At 38.7% G+C, this 19,451-nt stretch overlaps 1 protein-coding gene across 2 annotated transcripts in view; it reads left to right on the forward strand.

The window, feature by feature from the left end:
* Nucleotides 1-3,447: 3,447 nt before the first annotated feature.
* The window catches only part of RAPH1 (Ras association (RalGDS/AF-6) and pleckstrin homology domains 1), a 73,421-nt gene continuing 57,417 nt past the window's right edge, over nt 3,448-19,451 (forward strand). For both annotated transcript variants that reach the window (XM_026696750.2, XM_026696751.2), the window contains exons 1-3: nt 3,448-3,586; nt 4,407-4,512; nt 5,448-5,968. In XM_026696750.2, the coding sequence (XP_026552535.1) occupies nt 3,467-3,586; nt 4,407-4,512; nt 5,448-5,968 (747 nt within the window). In that variant the 5' untranslated portion in view covers nt 3,448-3,466. The remainder of the gene's footprint in view (nt 3,587-4,406; nt 4,513-5,447; nt 5,969-19,451) is intronic.

The raw sequence follows: 19,451 nt of genomic DNA on the forward strand, positions 1-19,451 counted from the left end.
TGGAATTTACTATCTTTTAAAGGCAATATATATATACCATTTGCTCAAAACAAATTCATAAACGCTACTATTCACATTTAGTTAAATGTAGTCCTGGAATTACAACAGCTTATTTAGTGACCATTCAACATTACAACAGAACTGAAAAAGTGACTTACAACCGTTCTTCACGCTTATGACTGCTGTAGCATCTCCATGGTCACTTAATCAAAATTCAGACGCTTAGAAACTGACTTCTATTAATGATGGTTGCAGTGTCCTGGTGATCACCTTTTGTGATCTTTTGACAAGCAAAGTCAATGGGGAAGCCAGATTCATTTAACAGCCATGCTACTAAGTTTAGCAACTGCAATGATTCACAATGGGAGCAAGAAAGGTTGTACAATGAGAAAAATTCACTTAACTGGCTTGCTTAGCAACGGAAATTTTGGGGTCAATTGTGATCATAAGTTGAGTGCTACCTATATTCTACACCCATTGAGGGATAGGGCTGCCCTCCTGCCCATTTTGCTCACTCTTCCATAAATGCTGAAACCAATGAGCAGGTGTGCTTGCATGCAGTGCCTTAAAGCAAGAACAAAGAGAGGAAAAGCATCTATGGCACAAATTTGACACCACCACTCCTTTGTACATTGTTCTTGACTTCTGTATGGTAATTTTTCCCCCAGAATATTAACTCAATAGGTAAATGATTATGTTGCTTGTTAAATAGATATTAGATTTTTAACTTTATCTAAATAAAGACAATAAATTATCAGTAATAAAGCATTAATTAACATTAGGAAACAAACAAATGGAATAGCTGTCATTTACATATATAATCCCTTTCCTACTTCAATCTTTCTCCTTTCCCTTCTCTTTTGTTTCCCCCCCTTTTTTTTTATACACGGACTTGATGGATTAGAAACAAATACAAGCATGCTTCTAGTAGTTTTCAAGGGAAGGCAGTAGGATTCAAGCCTCAGTTTTCTTATAATCAATTAGACTGGAGTTTGTTTCTTTTTCCTTTACATCATGGGTGTCAAACTTGCGGGGTCACTTTGCCATCACATGATGTTTCATGATGTTTTTCCCCTTCACAAGAGTTGGAGTGGGTGTGGCCTGCACATGAATCATCTGGCCCACGGGATGCCAGGTTGACACCCCTGCTTTACATAATATCCGTGTTAGGTTGACAGCTTGGTGAAGTTTTTACAGGCCTAAGTACTGTGGTGGGATAAGGGGAATAGGGTCTCTGCTGTCCACCATCCCCCACCCCCAATTTCAAAGCAGCTGATGACTCCTTTTAATATAAGATATGATTTGGGGGAAACAAATAAAAAACTGTTTCGGCCTGCTAAAAGCTTTCATAATTTGTAACCAAAATTAAATGTATGCTTTCCCCTAAATAAATATAATTGTAAATCCTCTGACCTTTAGAGAAACAGATTATGGACATGGCCAGATATTATTTTTTCAGCAGTCAGTATTGGCAACATACATGTCTTCTTCAGATTTTAAACCTGTTTACATAAATTAAAAACCCAAAAGAAAGGTTTTATTTACATATCTTTCTGTTGAAGAAATCTAGGATAGTGACATCTTTGACTAGTTATATTAAGCTGCTTTGTCATTGTTAACTTGGTTATTGCCTGAATTTTAAGTGCTTTCCATTCTTCCCCTTCATTAACCTAACATAAACTATTGAGGAAAAACTATTCATTTGATTTTAAACATGTAATCCTTAAGGCAATAATTATAAGGTTCTGACAAGATAATATATCTGTCTTCTATTTGAAACAAAGCAAAGTGCTTCCTTAAATATGTATCTTGCCTGAGAATTTTTTGTTGTACACCAGAAATAATACTGCTGATATATTTCTGTAAGGAACAGCTCTTGTGGCTTATTTTTTTAATTAATGTATAGTGGGATGTTGTCCTTGGAAAAGCATCAATTCATATATATTAATGCTAGCAGAGACCCAGTTTAATTTGGTGATTAAGACTGGTAACAGGAAGACCATGGCTTCCTGCCTTAGGCACGAAGCCACCAGCTGGGTCACTTTTGGCCACTCCCTTACTTATAGACCTAGGAAAAAGTCAGTAGCAATCTACTTCCGAAAAATTTGCCAAAAAAAACTGCATGAACTTGTCCAGACCAGTTGCCAGGAGTCAAGGCAAATTTTAAGGCAAACAATTAAAATAATATAAAACATTCAGCATATTATTAGAATAACAGACACTTGGAATCTGTGGCTAAGAAATCTAGAACAACAACCAAACTAAAATGACATAAAGGTTTTCTTCAAGCTTATATGTCATTTGCTTGACAGTGAGTAGCAGTGTTCCACTGATAGCTTAAATTCCAGTTTCACATTTTCTTTTAATACTAAACATACACAGCAAGAAATATTTCTCTGAATATGGAAAGGAATCCAAACTAGTTTAATCTTTTAAAAGCAATATGTATTTATTTAAATATCTATAGAAATCAAAACAAGCTTAGCTTTTACATAAGATTTTAAAAGTTGATGTAGGTGAACTCTGTACCCGAACCTTGTTCTAACTCATTCTGTATAGTGTAGGAAAGTCTGCTAACCAAGTAAGATTACTTACTAAGTTCCTGTTTCATGAATATTGACTTTAGTTAAGCAAATAAATCAGCCAAGTTAGTCAGAAAATAACAAGGAAACAGTAAGGCAGAAGTACGTTTTGCTAGTTGAGGAGGCTACTTTTTAATGAAATGGCAGTTTATGCAGGTAAAGAAAAAGATATTTAGCATTAAAAAGAACAAGAGAGGAAATTGCAAACCTCTGTGTTAATTGTTGTATGCATCTGAAAAGTTGTATTGGAAAGAATATTACAGGAAAGTAGGAATTGGTACTGGTGTCCCAACTATCACAAAAGAAGACTTGAACTAACATAGCGATTTACCTAAAAACAGCTTAGAGGGAGTGGATTATCCAGATCCCTTACAATCTAATTTCTGAGCTGGATGTGGGATTGAGTCACCATTGCTCTAGTTGGATAAACTTTGTTGGGAAATGGATGGGAGTATGCACCCTTCTTGGTCCCTTTTGACCTTTCAGGGAGATATTCTGCATACTGGAATTTGGAAAGTTTTTAGTCTGTTAAAGATGAAACATGCTTTAAGCATTCAGAGAAGAAAAAGAGATTATGGAAGAATGGGAAATAGAATGGTAGTTCCCTAAAGAGTAGAGTAGTTTTGGCTTGCTGCTATGAAAAACTGAAATATATGCCAGCTAGACCTATTGGCTCATTTTTGTCAGGAGCAGAAACCAGGGATGGATAGAACAACTCCTAAGATATTTCAACTCAGTGAAATTTCACTCATGGTGGACCGACTCAGATCCTGGGACCTTCATATTTCAATCCCACGATTATCCAGTCTTGCTAATGTTGATGGGAACAAATGATCTGGCAGACAACAACTAAAGCCTTTACATTTCTAAAACTTCTCTTTTAGATGGAGCAGTTCTCAGATGAAGAACTTGATCATGGTGCAGAAGAAGATAGTGATAAAGAAGATCAGGATCTGGATAAGATGTTCGGAGCTTGGCTTGGAGAGTTAGATAAACTCACACAGGTTAAAGTTTGCTTATAATTCTATGAGATGCAAACTGTAAAAGAGATCACTCTTGCTTGCTATAACAGCGTTCTATAACTTGCATTCTCAGAGTGTGTATATAGTAAAACATTCCTTAGTTCCAGACAAGGTGACTAGCAGATTGATTTAGGGTAATGCTGTTGGTAGGTTATATCAGCAACAGAGATTATAATTTACAAGCAGTATTTTACACAGAATATTTGATTGCTCTTACATTGTCCTCCTATCATTTGGAAGCAGCTCACCAGGCTAAAAAAAACCTAGCCCTTTGGTATGCTTAACATTATGTCAGAGTTTGGATTTCTGGTTTATTATATAATTCCTGAGTCTCCAATAATCCCCTATCACTAGGCAACAAGGCAGAAGAGAGCCAGACAACAAATTCCCTATTGCTTTTTCTCCAATGAATACACTTCCAACCATTAGGACAGTATCTGGCCTAGCCATTTAACCAACTCTTCACTCCCTCCTTTTCCTCGTATCCTGTCTGGACCCCCATCCTAGCTCCAATGCTCATTTCAGTGATTAGGGTTACCACCAATACTTCCCAACTTTGCTTGATCAAGACAGTCCCTGATACTATTCAGTAGTAACTATGGCCCTATATCATAGATAACTGGATACATTTTTTCTTTCCTATATAGAGATTCATAAAAATATTTTATTTTGACAGATTTATTATTGGTAGCCATTAAACATTTTGTAAATACAAATTTTTTTAAAAAAAATATCTGTTGAGGTGTAATTATTTCCTTATGTTCATTTGTAGATCTTGATTATTTTTCTCAAATTCATTTAGAGTTTGGATACAGACAAGCCTATGGAACCAGTAAAAAGATCCCCTCTTCGGCAGGATGCTAATATTGCCAACTTCTCTTATCGCTTTTCCATGTACAACCTGAATGGTAAGATTGATAATTTATTTCAACTGGGGAAAAAATAAAGTTATATATTTGAGTGCAAAACAAACAATCCTGTTGAAACCTATTACTTCATCTATAAGTATACAGTACATACTGTTTTTCTAAATGAAGTTTTCCTGTTGAAATTTTGATAAAATTTCATGGAGCAATAATAATTTAAACCCACATCAGATAAATGATTAGTTTGACTGACACATAATGCTAAGCCATAATGTTATTGATTTGATTTTGGTTCAGCGTGATATATGAATGCAGCCCATAAAAAAAATTATTGTTTATTCTTGTCAGTAAATTATTCTCCATAAGTATTGTTTATTAGCACATGAATTTTGACTTGCTCTAAATATGGTTTGATTTATATTTGAATCCAGAATAATTAATTAATTTGTTCTCTGTCCATTTTCTCTGGAAAGTGGAGAAAATAAATTGGGACATGAGGAATTCATTATTTCTTCGTTCATCTACAAAAATAGCATTAACTTGTTTATCAGACTATGGTTAAAGTAACATTATGTGCAAAAACCGCCCATGCAGTAAAAACAGAAAGTCTGACTATTATTTCCATAAGCTGATCAACAACATTGTTAAGGCAGTCACATATCTTCCCAAACTGCTACTATTTCTGCCTGCATGTGAGTGCATAGCTACTTCATCTTTTTTCCCCAGCAAAACAAAGTGGCTGAGCATACAGATGCCTGCAGAGACACTTGTGAACAACTTCTGAACCTGATCCCTGAATCTAGAAAAAGAGATAGCTGTTTTAATTTGAGGGGGTAAAATCCAAAGAACCTCTTTTTGATGGATTTGCATGGCCCAACTAATCAAGTAAATCTAACATTAAACTAAAATAACTTAGATATAGTGGAACCTGATAATTGAAATTGGAATACTGTTTATGTTCTTGTCATTCACTGCAGAAGCCTTGAACCAAGGTGAGACTGTAGATCTTGATGCTCTTATGGCAGATCTTTGTTCCATAGAGCAGGAGCTCAGTAGCATTGGATCACAGTCCACCAACAGCGTATCAATGAAATGTTTTCCCATAGAAGGGAAAATGACCCAGAAACCATCAAGTGGTAACCGACTTCCTTCCAAGCATGGTAGCATGAAAGGATTATCTTCATCTAGTCAAGTAACAAAGCCTTCACATGCTGTCTTCTCTCTGGATGACATTACTGCACAGCTAGAGAAAGCATCTCTAAGTATGGATGAAGCAGCTCAGCAATCTATAATTGAAGATAGCAAGCCTGTAGTTGCTATTCAGCATAGGAGGACAGCATCAGCTGGAACTGTGAGTGATGCTGAAGTCCATTCTATCAGTAATTTCTCCCGATCTAGTATCACATCTGCAGCATCCAGTATGGACTCCCTGGACGTTGACAAGATGACAAGACCTCAAGAGTTGGAGTTGACTTCCCACAGGCAGCCCATCAGTGAGGTAAACTATGATTGTTCATATGAGTTAGTTAAGTTTCAAAATATAATTCTTTGGTTTATTTTGGGCCCTTTATAAAATAAAGAGACTGCTTTTTACTATTTTCCTGTTTTCCTCGTATAGGTTGCTGCATAGGAGTCTTCTATAGAGGCCATCCATAACAAATTTTATCAATAAGAGCACTGATATTTAATCTTAAACACTAACTTTTGAGTAACACTGCTTGTTTGTTATGTACAGCTAAAGATTTAAATGTGGGTTTCCCTAAGATATATAAGCATTCATTTTCGTGTTATGAATACTCTGTGAATAATCTGAAACAAAAAAACCCACTCCAATTTAGTATTAACTAATGCAATCTACATTGCACAGTGTTCTGATGTTGGCAAAGTTGTTTTTACAGCACTGACCAAAATTACAAAGAAAAACACCAGAATCATTCAGCGAGGATGGATATTAGTTTAGTTGACTTCATAACTTTGTATGAATTCTTTTGAAAATGGAGCCATGTTTGGGGAGATGACAGATGATAAACTATATTGTGACTGAAAAGAGGAAAACTGAGATATGGAAAGAAATAGAACAAGTAATGGAGAAAGATATATTGTCTGAGATAAAGGAGATGAAAAATGCGGAAGCCTGAATAAGAGACAAGTAAAAAGAGTCTGGAATTTGAGAATGAATAGGTTCTCATCAAAGGAAAAATATGCCACTCCTGAAATGGTTATTAAGAGATTTTGGTATTCTATATGTACTGAGGTTCATCGGTATATGCTATTCTTACCAGCCAATTTTTTGATTGTAGGCTGTTCTTAGGGAAAAACAAGACCTGAAAAATTATATCACGAGGAGTGGTTGGTGCTCTCTAGCACTTGATGATGTTACCTAGTTTGGGTAATGAAATGTCTGCAAGAAAACAAGCAAGCTCAGAGACCACCAATGAACCTCATATCAACCCTGATCTACAAATATTCTCCTTTATATGATGAAGAAGAAGAAAAAAATCTAAACATCTTGAAATAACTTAAAAATCTGCCTTCTTATCCCTTTTCTAAAATGAATAACTTAATTCAAATGTTGAGAAGTAAATATATATCAACAGTTCATTACCACAGTTGAAATATATATTTATTATTCCAGTGTTCAGTACAAACACACCATACACACACATTCTTTTTTTGTTTTATAGATTCCAAGCCCTAACATACAATCAAGATAAACATATTAACATTTTTACATGCAACATGGTCTATAATTAAGTTAATAATCCTATGGATTTCTCCTCGAAATGGATAATCCCAGGACAAGTTTAGGATACTATATGTGAGTTAATGTTCCAATTTCTGATTTGCATTTCTGATAGGACAAAAATAGTGGACAATCTCTATTAAACATTCTCTACATTGTCCTAATCTATTATGCAAAAAAAATCTAAATTATACTGACCTCATTTTAAGATCAAAGAAAATAAATGTCATATCATACTCTTGCAAGAACAGGACAAGCCTGTTATACCAGGGATAACACGAATTATTAACACTAATTTCATCAAATGCCTTCATCTAATTATAAAAAGTGATTGCAGGACTAATCCTAATCACTGCACTGTGAGCTGAACCCACAGACATGGCTTTTTCCAGCTGACCTGATGAATGAATTGGATAATCCATGCTTTATTGTTTGTACTGATGTTTTATTTTGTTTTAATTTTTCTTAGTAAGCTACTGTGAATTTGAATTTGAATAATAATATATGAATGTAATAAATGAATAATCCTCCATTCCCTACTTTCTCCATTTCCTGTTGTACATTTTGGGGGAATCTGGAAAAATATGGAGAAACAAAGAAGCTTGAATTAACCAACAGCCCTAATTCATGATTCTTCTCTCTATCTTTATGTGCTATCAATACTCCATAGAGCTCAGTGATTACACTGTGGTTTAGATTCATCTGATCTCATTTGTTAGGAAGATAAAGTCATTGATCCTTGTTTATTTTGTAATGTGTACAAAATTCATCATCCCTAAATTACTAAATTAACTTTTTCCAAAAATCTAGGCTAGGTATGAGAATTATAAGATTTATATGTTCATGATTTTTTTTAAAAAAATGACATTTCCATTTTAGTAATTTTGTTTGTTTAGAAATAAAGTGGAGAAAAATTTCCTTATTTGCAATTCATATTTATATTAATGTTAAGAATATGATTATTAATATTATTGTGGCCTATAGCATTGTGAGCAACATAAATGTCAGAATGACAAATGAAATGCAGAAAGAAGGAGGAAGGAAAAGATAAAGAATATTCTGAGTGGCAATCTACTTACACCGAGATGTATATTGTCTAATATGTTTTAAACCTGTGATTTTACTCCTACATTACTGTTTAATGTTGTTGGTTCCTGATCAGAATTTGCTCTCCTTCACTTTAAAATATGTTAATGAGAGAAGATGTGATTCATACTTTTTCTTTAGAGGTTTAATTCATTGTAAGCATTAGTCCTAAAGATGGAAGAGTACTTAATAATATGAGAGGGTCAGAAATGTATGCTGTATTTTCCATTATGTTAGTTGTTTTTGAATTTTAAGGGATTTGGGAACAGGGCAGTATTATCAGTAAAACAAAATAAATAATTAAAGAAAATCAGTAGGAATGCAGCCTAGCAAGTGAGAAGCATTCTTTCCTCAATATGTAGAAGCCAAATGGTAGTAGTAGAAATCAAAATTAAGTAATTTGTCAAATGAACAAGTAGGGAGAGAAATACGAAAAGAAGGGAGACGCTGAAGGATTGAGTGTAGCTACCCAAGCAGTTGGCTGAGGAAGGCAAGGATGCAGCCATACTGAGTGTGCCTCTGCTTGTGTGACTTAAATAGGCTGTGTCTGTTAGATAGGCAAATGGCAGCTAAATGTGGCAGCAGATCAAAGACTATTAGATAAGTTGGTGTACAGGAGAGAAAAGATTGTTAGAGCAATACAATCTGACCCAAATTCTATAAAAATGTTTGAAGAGTTTCCGAGAAATACGCCATGTCCTTTGAGGTCTATGTATACCCTTAGTTTGTAAGCAGAAGACTGTGGCATTGTGGGAGAGGGAGAATGGCAAAAATATCAGGCCATTACAATACAAAAGCTCTACCTCATTCATCTTTGTACCCTGACATCACAAATATTTAAAGGGTCTTGCCTTTTTAAGTTTTAATTTTAATTATTCTATTCTTGTTTTAGTTGCCTCCTAATATAATTATATACAGCTTTCATGTTTTATTTATTTATTTATTATGCTGTCTATCTCCCCTAGAAGGTGACTCTGGACAGCTTACAAGTTATAAAACAGTAAAAAAAATAATTAAATTATTAAACATTAAAACTATACAGGTTAAAAACTATTAAAATTGAAAGAGAACAAAGAGACTTACAGGAGAGGGATGAGGTCGTCTTATCCCATCAGCCACCTCTACTGGGGAGCTGTATCTGTATAGTTGCTAAAGAAAGAAAATGAAAAATTCAACTTACAATTATAGAATGAAGCAAAATAGTCTAACATTGGACATATTAAAGAATATTTTGAAAAATGGACTCAAGTGTCAAAAGAGACATTTTCTTTTTTGGGAGACTATCTAAAATGGGTGTCAAACTCAAGGCCCATGGGCTGGATTGCCCCCACAGATGCTTAGATCTGGCCCATGGGGCCGGCCTGAAAATAGCAAAGGACCAGCCCACAGTGCCTCTGTTGGCCAAAATGGGCCACGCATGCTCCTCAGCCTCTTTTTGTCCAGGAAAATGCTGTAGGAGGCCGTGGAGGCTGAAAATGGGCTGCAGGGCCCTGCCCTCCGCCGAAGTGCAGGAGGATGTCCAGGTCAAAAAAAGGGCCATGGGACCACATGAGGTCCTTCCATGCCCCATTTTGGCCGGCAAGGTGCTGCAGAAGATGTCCATCCCACCTCCCCTCTCTGCCTCCCCCCACCCACTGGCCCGTAGAGAAGAACTACAATGCTGATACGGCCCTCAAAGAAATCCAGTTTGTCACCCCTGATCTAAAAGATGCTATGGAAGAGGATCAAGTTCTGCGTAACAAGAAACATAGTTGAAAGTGAATTCACAAATGAATGCCAAGAATGAAATGGAAAAAGATACTACACTGGTTATGTAAAGGAAACTATCCAGGGGTGGGATCCGACAGGGTTAACTACCAGTTCGGTCATTTACGAGGTTCGGTGATTTACGATGTGCTTCCCTGCACACTGCCGGTACGTGCCTGTAAATCGTCATCAGCATGCTGCATGCAGAGAAGCAGCCTTTCAAGAAGCCCCTTTTTCCTGTTTTTTTAACTGCAGCTGTGCCTCGCACGGCAGCTGAAGTTGAAAAAATCAGGAAATAAAGGTCAGGTAAGAGCCCGGGTGGGCGGGTGGACAAAAACATCTACAGACATAGAACCGGTTCTATGTCTGCTGCTCTTCAGAGCTACTAGTTCTACAGAGGTGGACAGAACCGGTAGAAACCCAGCCCTGAAACCATCTGATGTCTTAATAATTAAAAGGAATATACAAACAATAAACCAAGATAGTGACCTGGATAATTGTTTAATATTGGATTTACAAGGCGGTTGCTAAACTTTTGAAAAATCTCAGGAGAATAGATAAAGAAAAAATGAAAAGAAATCAAGTTGTGTTACATTTTATTAATGGACCAAAGATTAAGATTGTTAGACGTAAGAGAATAGAATGTAAAGTTGATTTATTTAATCAAAGCTAAATTCAGTATGTTGTTATCTCTGGTAACCATAATGGACTTTCGTTGACATCGGATCTGAAATAAATGTTTGTTTATGGATTTATTTATGAAATCAGATCCAATTTTCATTTTTATTAGAAATACAAATTAAAGCTTAAGAAAAGTTAAGCATAAGATAAAAAATATACTAGCAATGGGAAACATTTAAGGAATGCATATAAATAATAGGGATGAACCCCCACCAAAAGATGTCATGCAAGCATCTAATCAGCAGAAACCTCTGCATATGCAATGAACAGTATTTCTAAGTTTTAACAAAAAGAAAAGAAAGATCTCTCTTTTGATTCCTGTAAAATATTTTAGCTGGAGGCCTGATATACATTTACATGTACTTTTCAATAGATATTTCCAAAATCATATTATTTGCCTATTTTTTCTAAAGGCCTTATTTCTAAATATCTCATAATTTAGAGCTCATAAAAATTAAGATAATTTTAAAAACCTTGAGACTCTGTCTTTTACTTGCTACCACTAAAAACCCAGCAAGATCAATCTTGTACAGGGTAGTCCTCAGTAGTCCTCAATTGGGACTTGGATTTCCTATGCTAAGGAAATTGGTTGTTAATTATTTTAAATTTTACAACCTTTTTTGCCACAATTGTTAAGCAAATCATTGCAGTTGTTAAGTGAGTCACAAGGCCATTAAATGAATCCAGCTTCCCCCTTGCCTTTGCTTGTTGGCAGTCAGCTGGAAAAGTTATAAATTGTGATCATATGATTCCAGAATGCTGCAGCCATGGTAAATGCGTGCTGCGACAGTTGTAAGTGCGAGAACTGGTTGTAAGTCACATTTTTCAGTTTCATTGTAACTTTGAACAGTCGTTAAAAGAATGGTAGTAAGTTGAGGGTTGCTCTATATATGTGTGTTTCTATGTGTGTGGTGTAAATATAAGATACATAATAAAGTGCAAAGTATAAAAATATATAACAAAATAGTAAAATAGCAGAATAAAATAAAGGAAAATAAACAAAATTCATACAAATGTAAAAATTTACTTTACCTACAAGTAAAGTGAATAGAATAAATGCCTGGAAATTCCTCTAGATCAGGGGTGTCAAACTCATGTCATCACGGAGACGTCACATGACATATTGGGACTTTCCCCCCTTTGCTAAACCAGACGTGGGCGTGGCCAGCACATAACGCATCTGGCCCATGGGTCAGGAGTTTGACACCCCTGCTCTAGATGAATAGATGAGGGTTCTTGAAAAGAGAACAACAAAGATGGAGATGGCTCAGAAATGCTATTGAGCCATCTCTATGGGCTGTCATACAGATACCCTTATAGTATCCAAGGAGGACTGGTGAGCACATTGCCTTTGGCCTAGCTAAGGTAAATGCTGTATGAAATGTCAGTACTATATTGTAATAGATGATAGGTAGGCTGGCACAAATCCTTTTGGACAAATCCCCCAAACTATAGGCTTAGAACCTAACCTTAAATTGGTTGGAAGGTCAATGTCCCAGATCTGCTGCTTCAGAGCACTTCTGGCATTTTTGAAGCCTAATGAGCAGAGACTCTAATAAGACACCACCAATAAGTCAATAGTTTTTTAAGCCACCTTCATCAAAAACAGTCTCTATGGAGCAAAGAGTTCAACCTATAGAAAGTCATAAATTTTGCATCTATTGGAGGGCATTAGCAGATAACAAGCTTTTTAATGTTTGTATTTATTTATTTATTTATTTGTTCAATCAGTTATAAACAAACATTTAAAAGTTTTGATGTAGTTGCAAAGGATCAAAATAATACAGCTGTATAATTTTTCATTCTTTATTCAGCTTTTGACTTTATCCCAGTATTTGTTTTTGTTTATAAATAATATCCAAGGAACTCACTCATAGGGGTTTGTTCGTCACATATTAACTGTCTGACTTGCATGCAGACTTGGGAAACTGAAGGAAAAGGCTAGGGGAATTTTTTTAATACTATTAATACTGACATACTATTTTCCATTTAAGTCATACATTTTGAGTCATAGCATTTGTGAGCAAAGCATGTTCTGCAGAAAACAAGTCAGCAATTTCCCAATCTTTTTAGTAATCTCAGCAGAACTGATTCAGCCATTATTTAAAATATGTGTCATCATTATTACAGGGTACATTTATTAAAGTGATAATTCAGAAGAGGGCAAGTTCTACTTCCTTTCTCAGAACTCTTTTTGAAGTAATGAAATAAACATTAAAAGAATCAAAGCAATGGGTTAAAAAGTTAATAGAAACAAAAAGCCAAATCCATTATCAGCAGTGGGTACTATACAGGTGAAACTCGAAAAATTAGAATATCGTGCAAAAGTTAATTTATTTCAGTAATGCAACTTAAAAGGTGAAACTAATATATGAGATAGACTCATTATATGCAAAGCAAGATAGTTCAAGCTGTGATGTGTCATAATTGTGATGATTATGGCTTACAGCTCATGAAAACCCCAAATCCACAATCTCAGAAAATTAGAATATTACATGCAATCAATAAAACAAGAATTGTACATAGAACAATATCGGACCTCTGAAAAGTATAAGCATGCATATGTATTCAGTACTTGTGTGCTGTCCAGAGAGTTTAGAGTTAATGGGATTTGGGATAGTTAGTTAGGATTTGAGATCTGTCCCCTTAAGGGAATGCATCATGACAAATGTAGTTAAGGTATCCTGGGAAATTTAGTTCATGTCATGTGGCCACATCTGTAATCCTGATTGGTCACTAAATTGACCCTTGTTGGGTTGGGGGAGGCTCCCTCACTCTAGCCTAAATCCTTTACCATGCAGTCACTTCAATCATCATCATGGGGGTGAGAGTTTATTATCTTTCTATACCACAATTCAGATATGCAAAGGATTGGACATTTAGAAGAATCTCATCATAAATGTGAGTTGACAGGATGCCTGATGAACCAATAAAAAGGACATTGTACGGAGGCTTTGTGAAGTTGATCTGTCTGCTTTATGCCACCCAAACAGTAATAAGTAGAACAACTTAATTTGGGCCCCTTTTGCAGCAATTACTGCCTCAATGCACCGTGGCATGGAAGCTATCAGCCTGTGGCACTGCTGAGGTATTATGGAAGACCAGGATACTGCAGTAGCGGCCTTCAGCTCTTCTGCATTGTTCGGTGTCATGGCTCTCATCTTTCTCTTGGCAATGCCCCATAGATTCTCTATGGGGTTCAGGTCAGGTGAGTTTGCTGGCCAATCAAGCATAGTAATCCCACGGTCATTGAACCAGGTTTTGGTGCTTTTGGCAGTGTGGGCAGGTGCCAAGTCCTGCTGGAAAATGAAGTCAGCATCCCCCATAAAGCTTGCCTGCAGAAGGAAGCATGAAGTGCTCCAAAATCTCTTGGTAGACAGCTGCGTTGACCCTGGACTTAATGAAGCACAGTGGACCAACACCAGCAGATGACACAGCTCCCCAAATCAACACAGACTGTGGAAACTTCACACTGGACTTCAAGCATCTTGCAGTGTATGCCTCTTCATTCTTCCTCCAGACTCTGGGTCCTTGGTTTCCAAATGAGATGTAAAAGTTGCTCTCATCAGAAAAGAGGACTTTGGACCACTGAGCAACAGACCAGGTCTGTTTTTCTTTAGCCCAGGTAAGACGCTTCTGACATTGTTTGTTGTTCAGGAGTGGCTTGACAAGAGGTAAACGACATTTGAAGCCCATATCCAGGATCCGTCTGTGTGTGGTGGCTCTTGATGCACTGACTCCAGCCTCAGTCCACTCCTTGTGAAAGTCCCCAACACTTTTGAATGGCCTTTTCCTGAAAATCCTCGCCAGGCTGCGGTCATCCCTGCTGCTTGTGCACCTTTTTCTTCCACACTTTTCCCTTCCACATAACTTTCTATTAATGTGCTTTGATACAGCACTTTGGGAACATCCAACTTCTTTTGCAATGACCTTTTGTGGCTTTCCCTCTGTCAGCCTTCAAGATTTTCTTCCTTTGCTGCCATAAGTAACGGGGGGGGGAGGGAAGACATGGTTATGGGAAGTGAGCTGGAGGTGTTACAAAACAGAACTTTATAAGTTGCAGGGGGAAGTTTCTTGCTTAGGCTTCTATCCTAAGCTATGCGCAGCCACAACTCTATCAAAATATGTCAAGGTCAACGGACGGAGGCCCCATCACCACCTAAGATGCCCACATGATGCTATACACAACTTTTAATTGGATGAGCCAACTGAACTATTGGGGGTGGGAACGTTGCCATCACTTTGTATATGTGATTCACGTGCTCATTTGCTCAGATTCAGAATTCTTTTGTTGCTTACCACTTGACTTGCAGTAAAAGATAACTTTTCTCTGATTAATGGAGTCTAAGTATTTCTTTCTTGGATTTTGAATGGAGCACCAGCTGATATTATTCTGAATCTCACTTTACCAGGCCACCTGGAGAATTAATAAATTTTCTTCCAAGTGGATCTGAACACAATGTCTAATCCAGCCAGCGACCAAGAAGATCTGGGAGCAACTGGAGGACCAGATTCCCTGCTGTTAGAGGAGACAGGGGAAGCCGACTTGTTAGCAGAATTAAGTCTTTGCAAAAAAACCAACTGTAAAGCCCAAATGGTCCCTGGGAGTTGGCTGGAAAGATCCTGAGGAAAAGCCTCCTCCAGGAGTGACCACTACCCGTCGCCGTGGAAGAGAAGAGCCATGGCAAGAGAAGGAAAGAAAGAATAGTTTACTAACTCAAGCCCTGCATCTTCTAAATGAAGCTGTCGGAGAAACTCAGACTGATCAAAGGTATGAGAGGGAAGGGGGGCAGCCCCAGCCAGAAGAATCTGAGCAGCCACCCCCATAAATCAACCTGGGCCGCTGCAACAGGCAGCAGCAGCCCAGGGGCCCCCGGCAGGGGGAGTAATTGCCAGAAGGCATAGAACTCCAAAGGTGCCTCCGTTGGAAGTAAAATATGGGGGGGATCCCAAGGAGTTAGGATTCTTCCTGGCACAAGTCTGGAGCCATATGGAAGAATATGAAGAGGATTTTTCCTTGGAAGCAGCCAAAGTTAGATGTGTTACAAGGGCTCTTGAGGGAACAGCTGCAAAGTGGATGGTGACTTTGCATAATGATAATGCCCCCCAGCTGATGAATTATGACCTGTTCATGACTGCGCTGTGGGCCAGGTTTGAAGACCCACTTGCTGAACGTAAGGCCAGAATTAGGATGAAAACCATAAATCGGGTGGAGATCAGTGGCTGATTACACCCAGGAATTTAGAGAGCTGGCGTGTCATATTCGAGGCTGGTCCCAGGGAGCCCTGATAGAAGCTTTTAAAGATGGGTTGAATGAAGATATTTATCAAAGCTGTATTGCCAGAAGATACCCCAGTGAGCTGCAGCTGTGGTACATGCTGGCAGCAGAGGTGGAAATTGATCTGACCCGAAACAGACACCGGGGGGCCTTGGTTGGAGCAAGTCTTCCTCCATCAGCCCTAGAGAAGCCTTAAAACCTCAAAAGGGAGGGATGGCAGCAAAACCCAAGACCACTGCATGCTTCCGATGTGGGAAGGAAGGTCACTGGGCTGCAAGCTAGAGCCAAAGGGGGTGCCAGGAAGAGGAAGAAAACCTGAAAAAAACCCAGCAAAGCCTTGCGAAACTGTGCTTAAAGCGGAGGGGGTTGTAGAGATCGTCCTTCCGAACGGAGAGGAGCTGGGAACTCCAACCTCTTCTGAAGAGAGTGAATCCGAATCGGAAGATGACTCACTGTTAAGTCCAAATAAGGGCCCTATTCCCGTGAGATTAAGGGTACCCATGTCGGGAGCCAAAGGGGAAATGTTGGCCTTGTTAGACTCTGGGTGCACAAGGTGCATAATCAGCTCGGAGATAGTAGAGAAAATGGGCTTAAGGCTAAAGACTTTAAAAACACCCATAGCCTTTTGTCAACCAGATGGATCGGTAGCTGGGGGAGGCCCTGCACATTTCATAACGGAACCAGTAGAAATGACGATGGGGAAGCATAGAGAGACTTTGTATTTTATTGTGGCTCCTGGGATGGAGCGTCCCCTAATGCTGGGTTTGCCCTGGCTCTGGAAATGGAACCCCACATCTACTGGAGGAGGGGATCATTGTGCATACGTACTGACCAACACCCAGAAGGGGAGGGGCAATCTCAACCAAAACCCAAGAATCCCACAGAGCTGGCCTCCACTGGCACCAAGAATCTGAGGGGGGAGAAAATTCCAGAGGAATATTGGTTCTTAAAGGAGGTATTCAGTGAGAAGGCCTCAGACGAGCTCCCCGCCATCACTCAACAGATTGCAGTATTGAAATTTTGCCAGGAGTGAAACTCCCCAAACCGAAACTACTTGATGACACCACGGAAGCTAGAAGAGCTGCGGTCATTTATTGATAAAAATTTGGAACGTGGTTTCATCCAACCTGCTAGGCCCTGAATAGCAGCCCCAGTATTGTTCCATGAGAAGAAAGATGGCTCCCTGCGTTTATGTGCTGACTATAGGAACCTCAGCGCCATTCAGTGGAGAACGTGTACCCCCTCCCCTTGATGAAGGATATGTTGGCCCACTTGGGCAAAGGGAAAATTTTTATGAAACTTGACCTGAGAGAAGCATACTACCGAGTTTGAATTAAGGAAGGGGATGAATGGAAAACTGCTTTTAACTGCCCAATGGGCTGTTTCCAATTCAATGTTCTTCCATTTGGCCTACAGGGGGCCCCTGCAGTATTCATGCAAATGATCAATCAGGTGTTGCATGAACATTTATACAAGGGAGTGTTGGTTTATCTTGATGATATTCTTATCTATACGGAGACTCGTGATGAACATGTGAAACTAGTGCAGTCAGTTCTGGAAAAACTTCGAGCTGCTGAACTGTACGCAAAGTTGTCCAAATGTGAATTCCACCAGGAAAATATTGACTATTTAGCCTATCGCATATCAAATGACGAATAGAAATGGATCTGGGGAAAGTTCATGCCATTTTGGAATGGACCCCTCCCCGCACCAGGAAACAACTTCAAAGTTTCTTGGGATTTGCTAATTTTTACTGTCAATTTATCCCTGCTTTTGCAAAGATTGCAATGCCTATCACAAATCTCCTAAAAACCAAAGGGGAGGTGAAACCGAAGCCTAGTATACCACTGGAGTGGTCCATGGAGTGCCACGCTGCTTTTGAGAAGCTGAAACGACTGTTTGCTGCTGAACCAGTACTCAAGCACCCGGACATGGATGCCCCTTTTGTAATCCAAGCTGATGCGAGTGTCGTAGCAGTTGGGGTGGTGTTACTACAAGCAAACAAGACGGGGACTCTGCAGCCATGTGCATATACTTCCCGTAAACTAACTGAAACCGAAAGAAGATGGGCCATCTGGGAAAAAGAAGCTTTTACAGTTTGCTGGGCTCTGTTAACTTGGAGGCATTTCCTAGAAGGGGCAAAACACCCATTTGAGGTGTAAATGGATCATAAAAATTTGGAGGCTTTGGAAACGCCTCGGAAGCTGTCTCCCAAGCAAGTTCACTGGGTGCAGTACTTTAAACGCTTTAATTTTTCATTGAAGTACATTCCAGGGGGGAAGAACTTCATGGCGGATGCTTTATCTAGATTACCTCAATATAAATAGTGCTCGCCAAGAAGTGGTACAGCCAATTGTCCCAACCAAACAGTTGGCAGCTCCAGTGGTTACCAGAGTCCAGAAAAAAAAAGAAGTTGATTTATCAAATGATTTATCTGCACAATTAAAAGAGGCTCTAAAACTTGATGATTGGTTCCTTGCCCACTCAAATAACTGTATGGTTAGAGATGGATTGGCATGGGTGGGGGCCAAACTATATGTGCCAGCAAAGCTGAGAAACCAAATATTACAGCAAGCTCATGACTGTAAAGCTGCTGGACATTTTGGAGTCATGAAGACCTTACACTTGGTTAAAAGGCAATTTTGGTGGCCTACCTTGAAAAAAGACATTGAGACTTATGTGGCTAGCTGTCCTATCTGTGCCTCAGCCAAACGGACTCCTGGTAAACTAGCAGGCTCACTACAAAATGTGGCTAGACCAACTGCTCCATGGAAGGAAATCTCTATGGATTTTACAGTGGAATTACCTGAAAGTGGGGGAAATACAGTTATTTGGGTAGGAATAAATTTGTTTTCCAAACAGGTACATTTCATACCTTGTGCGAAAATCCCATCTGCGAAAACGTTAGCTAAACTGTTTATTTTACATATCTACAGGTTACATGGGGTTCCTGTACGCATAATCTCAGACAGGAATGTCCAGTTTACTTCAAACTTTTGGAAGGAGTTCCTGAAGTTGTTGGGCTCTGCCCAGGGCTTAAGCTCTGCCCACCACCCACAAACCAATGGAGCTTGTGAGAGGACTAACTCGGTATTGGAACAGTATTTTAGATGTTATCTAAATTATCAGCAAGATGATTGGGCTGACCTATTGCCATTTGCTGAGGTGGCATATAACAATTCGGTACATCGTAGTACTGGGTTTACTCCATTTAAAGTGGCTTCAGGACAAGACTTTGTACCCATACCCGAGCTTCCACAGGAGAAACCCAACATTCAGTCATTAGATGAATGGATAACACAGCTGCAGCTTACCTGGCCAGTTACCCATAAAGCTGATGATGCTCATCAAGCCCCCCCAAAAAATTTGCAGACAAAAAGGGAACTCCACAAAAACCATATCAAGTTGGTGACAAGGTCTTTTTATCTACCAGATATTTGCAGACCA

The sequence above is a fragment of the Pseudonaja textilis genome, chromosome 1, assembly GCF_049901715.1.
Source record: "Pseudonaja textilis isolate UNSWEBS1 chromosome 1, rPseTex1.2, whole genome shotgun sequence".
Classification (NCBI taxonomy): Eukaryota; Metazoa; Chordata; class Lepidosauria; order Squamata; family Elapidae; genus Pseudonaja; species Pseudonaja textilis.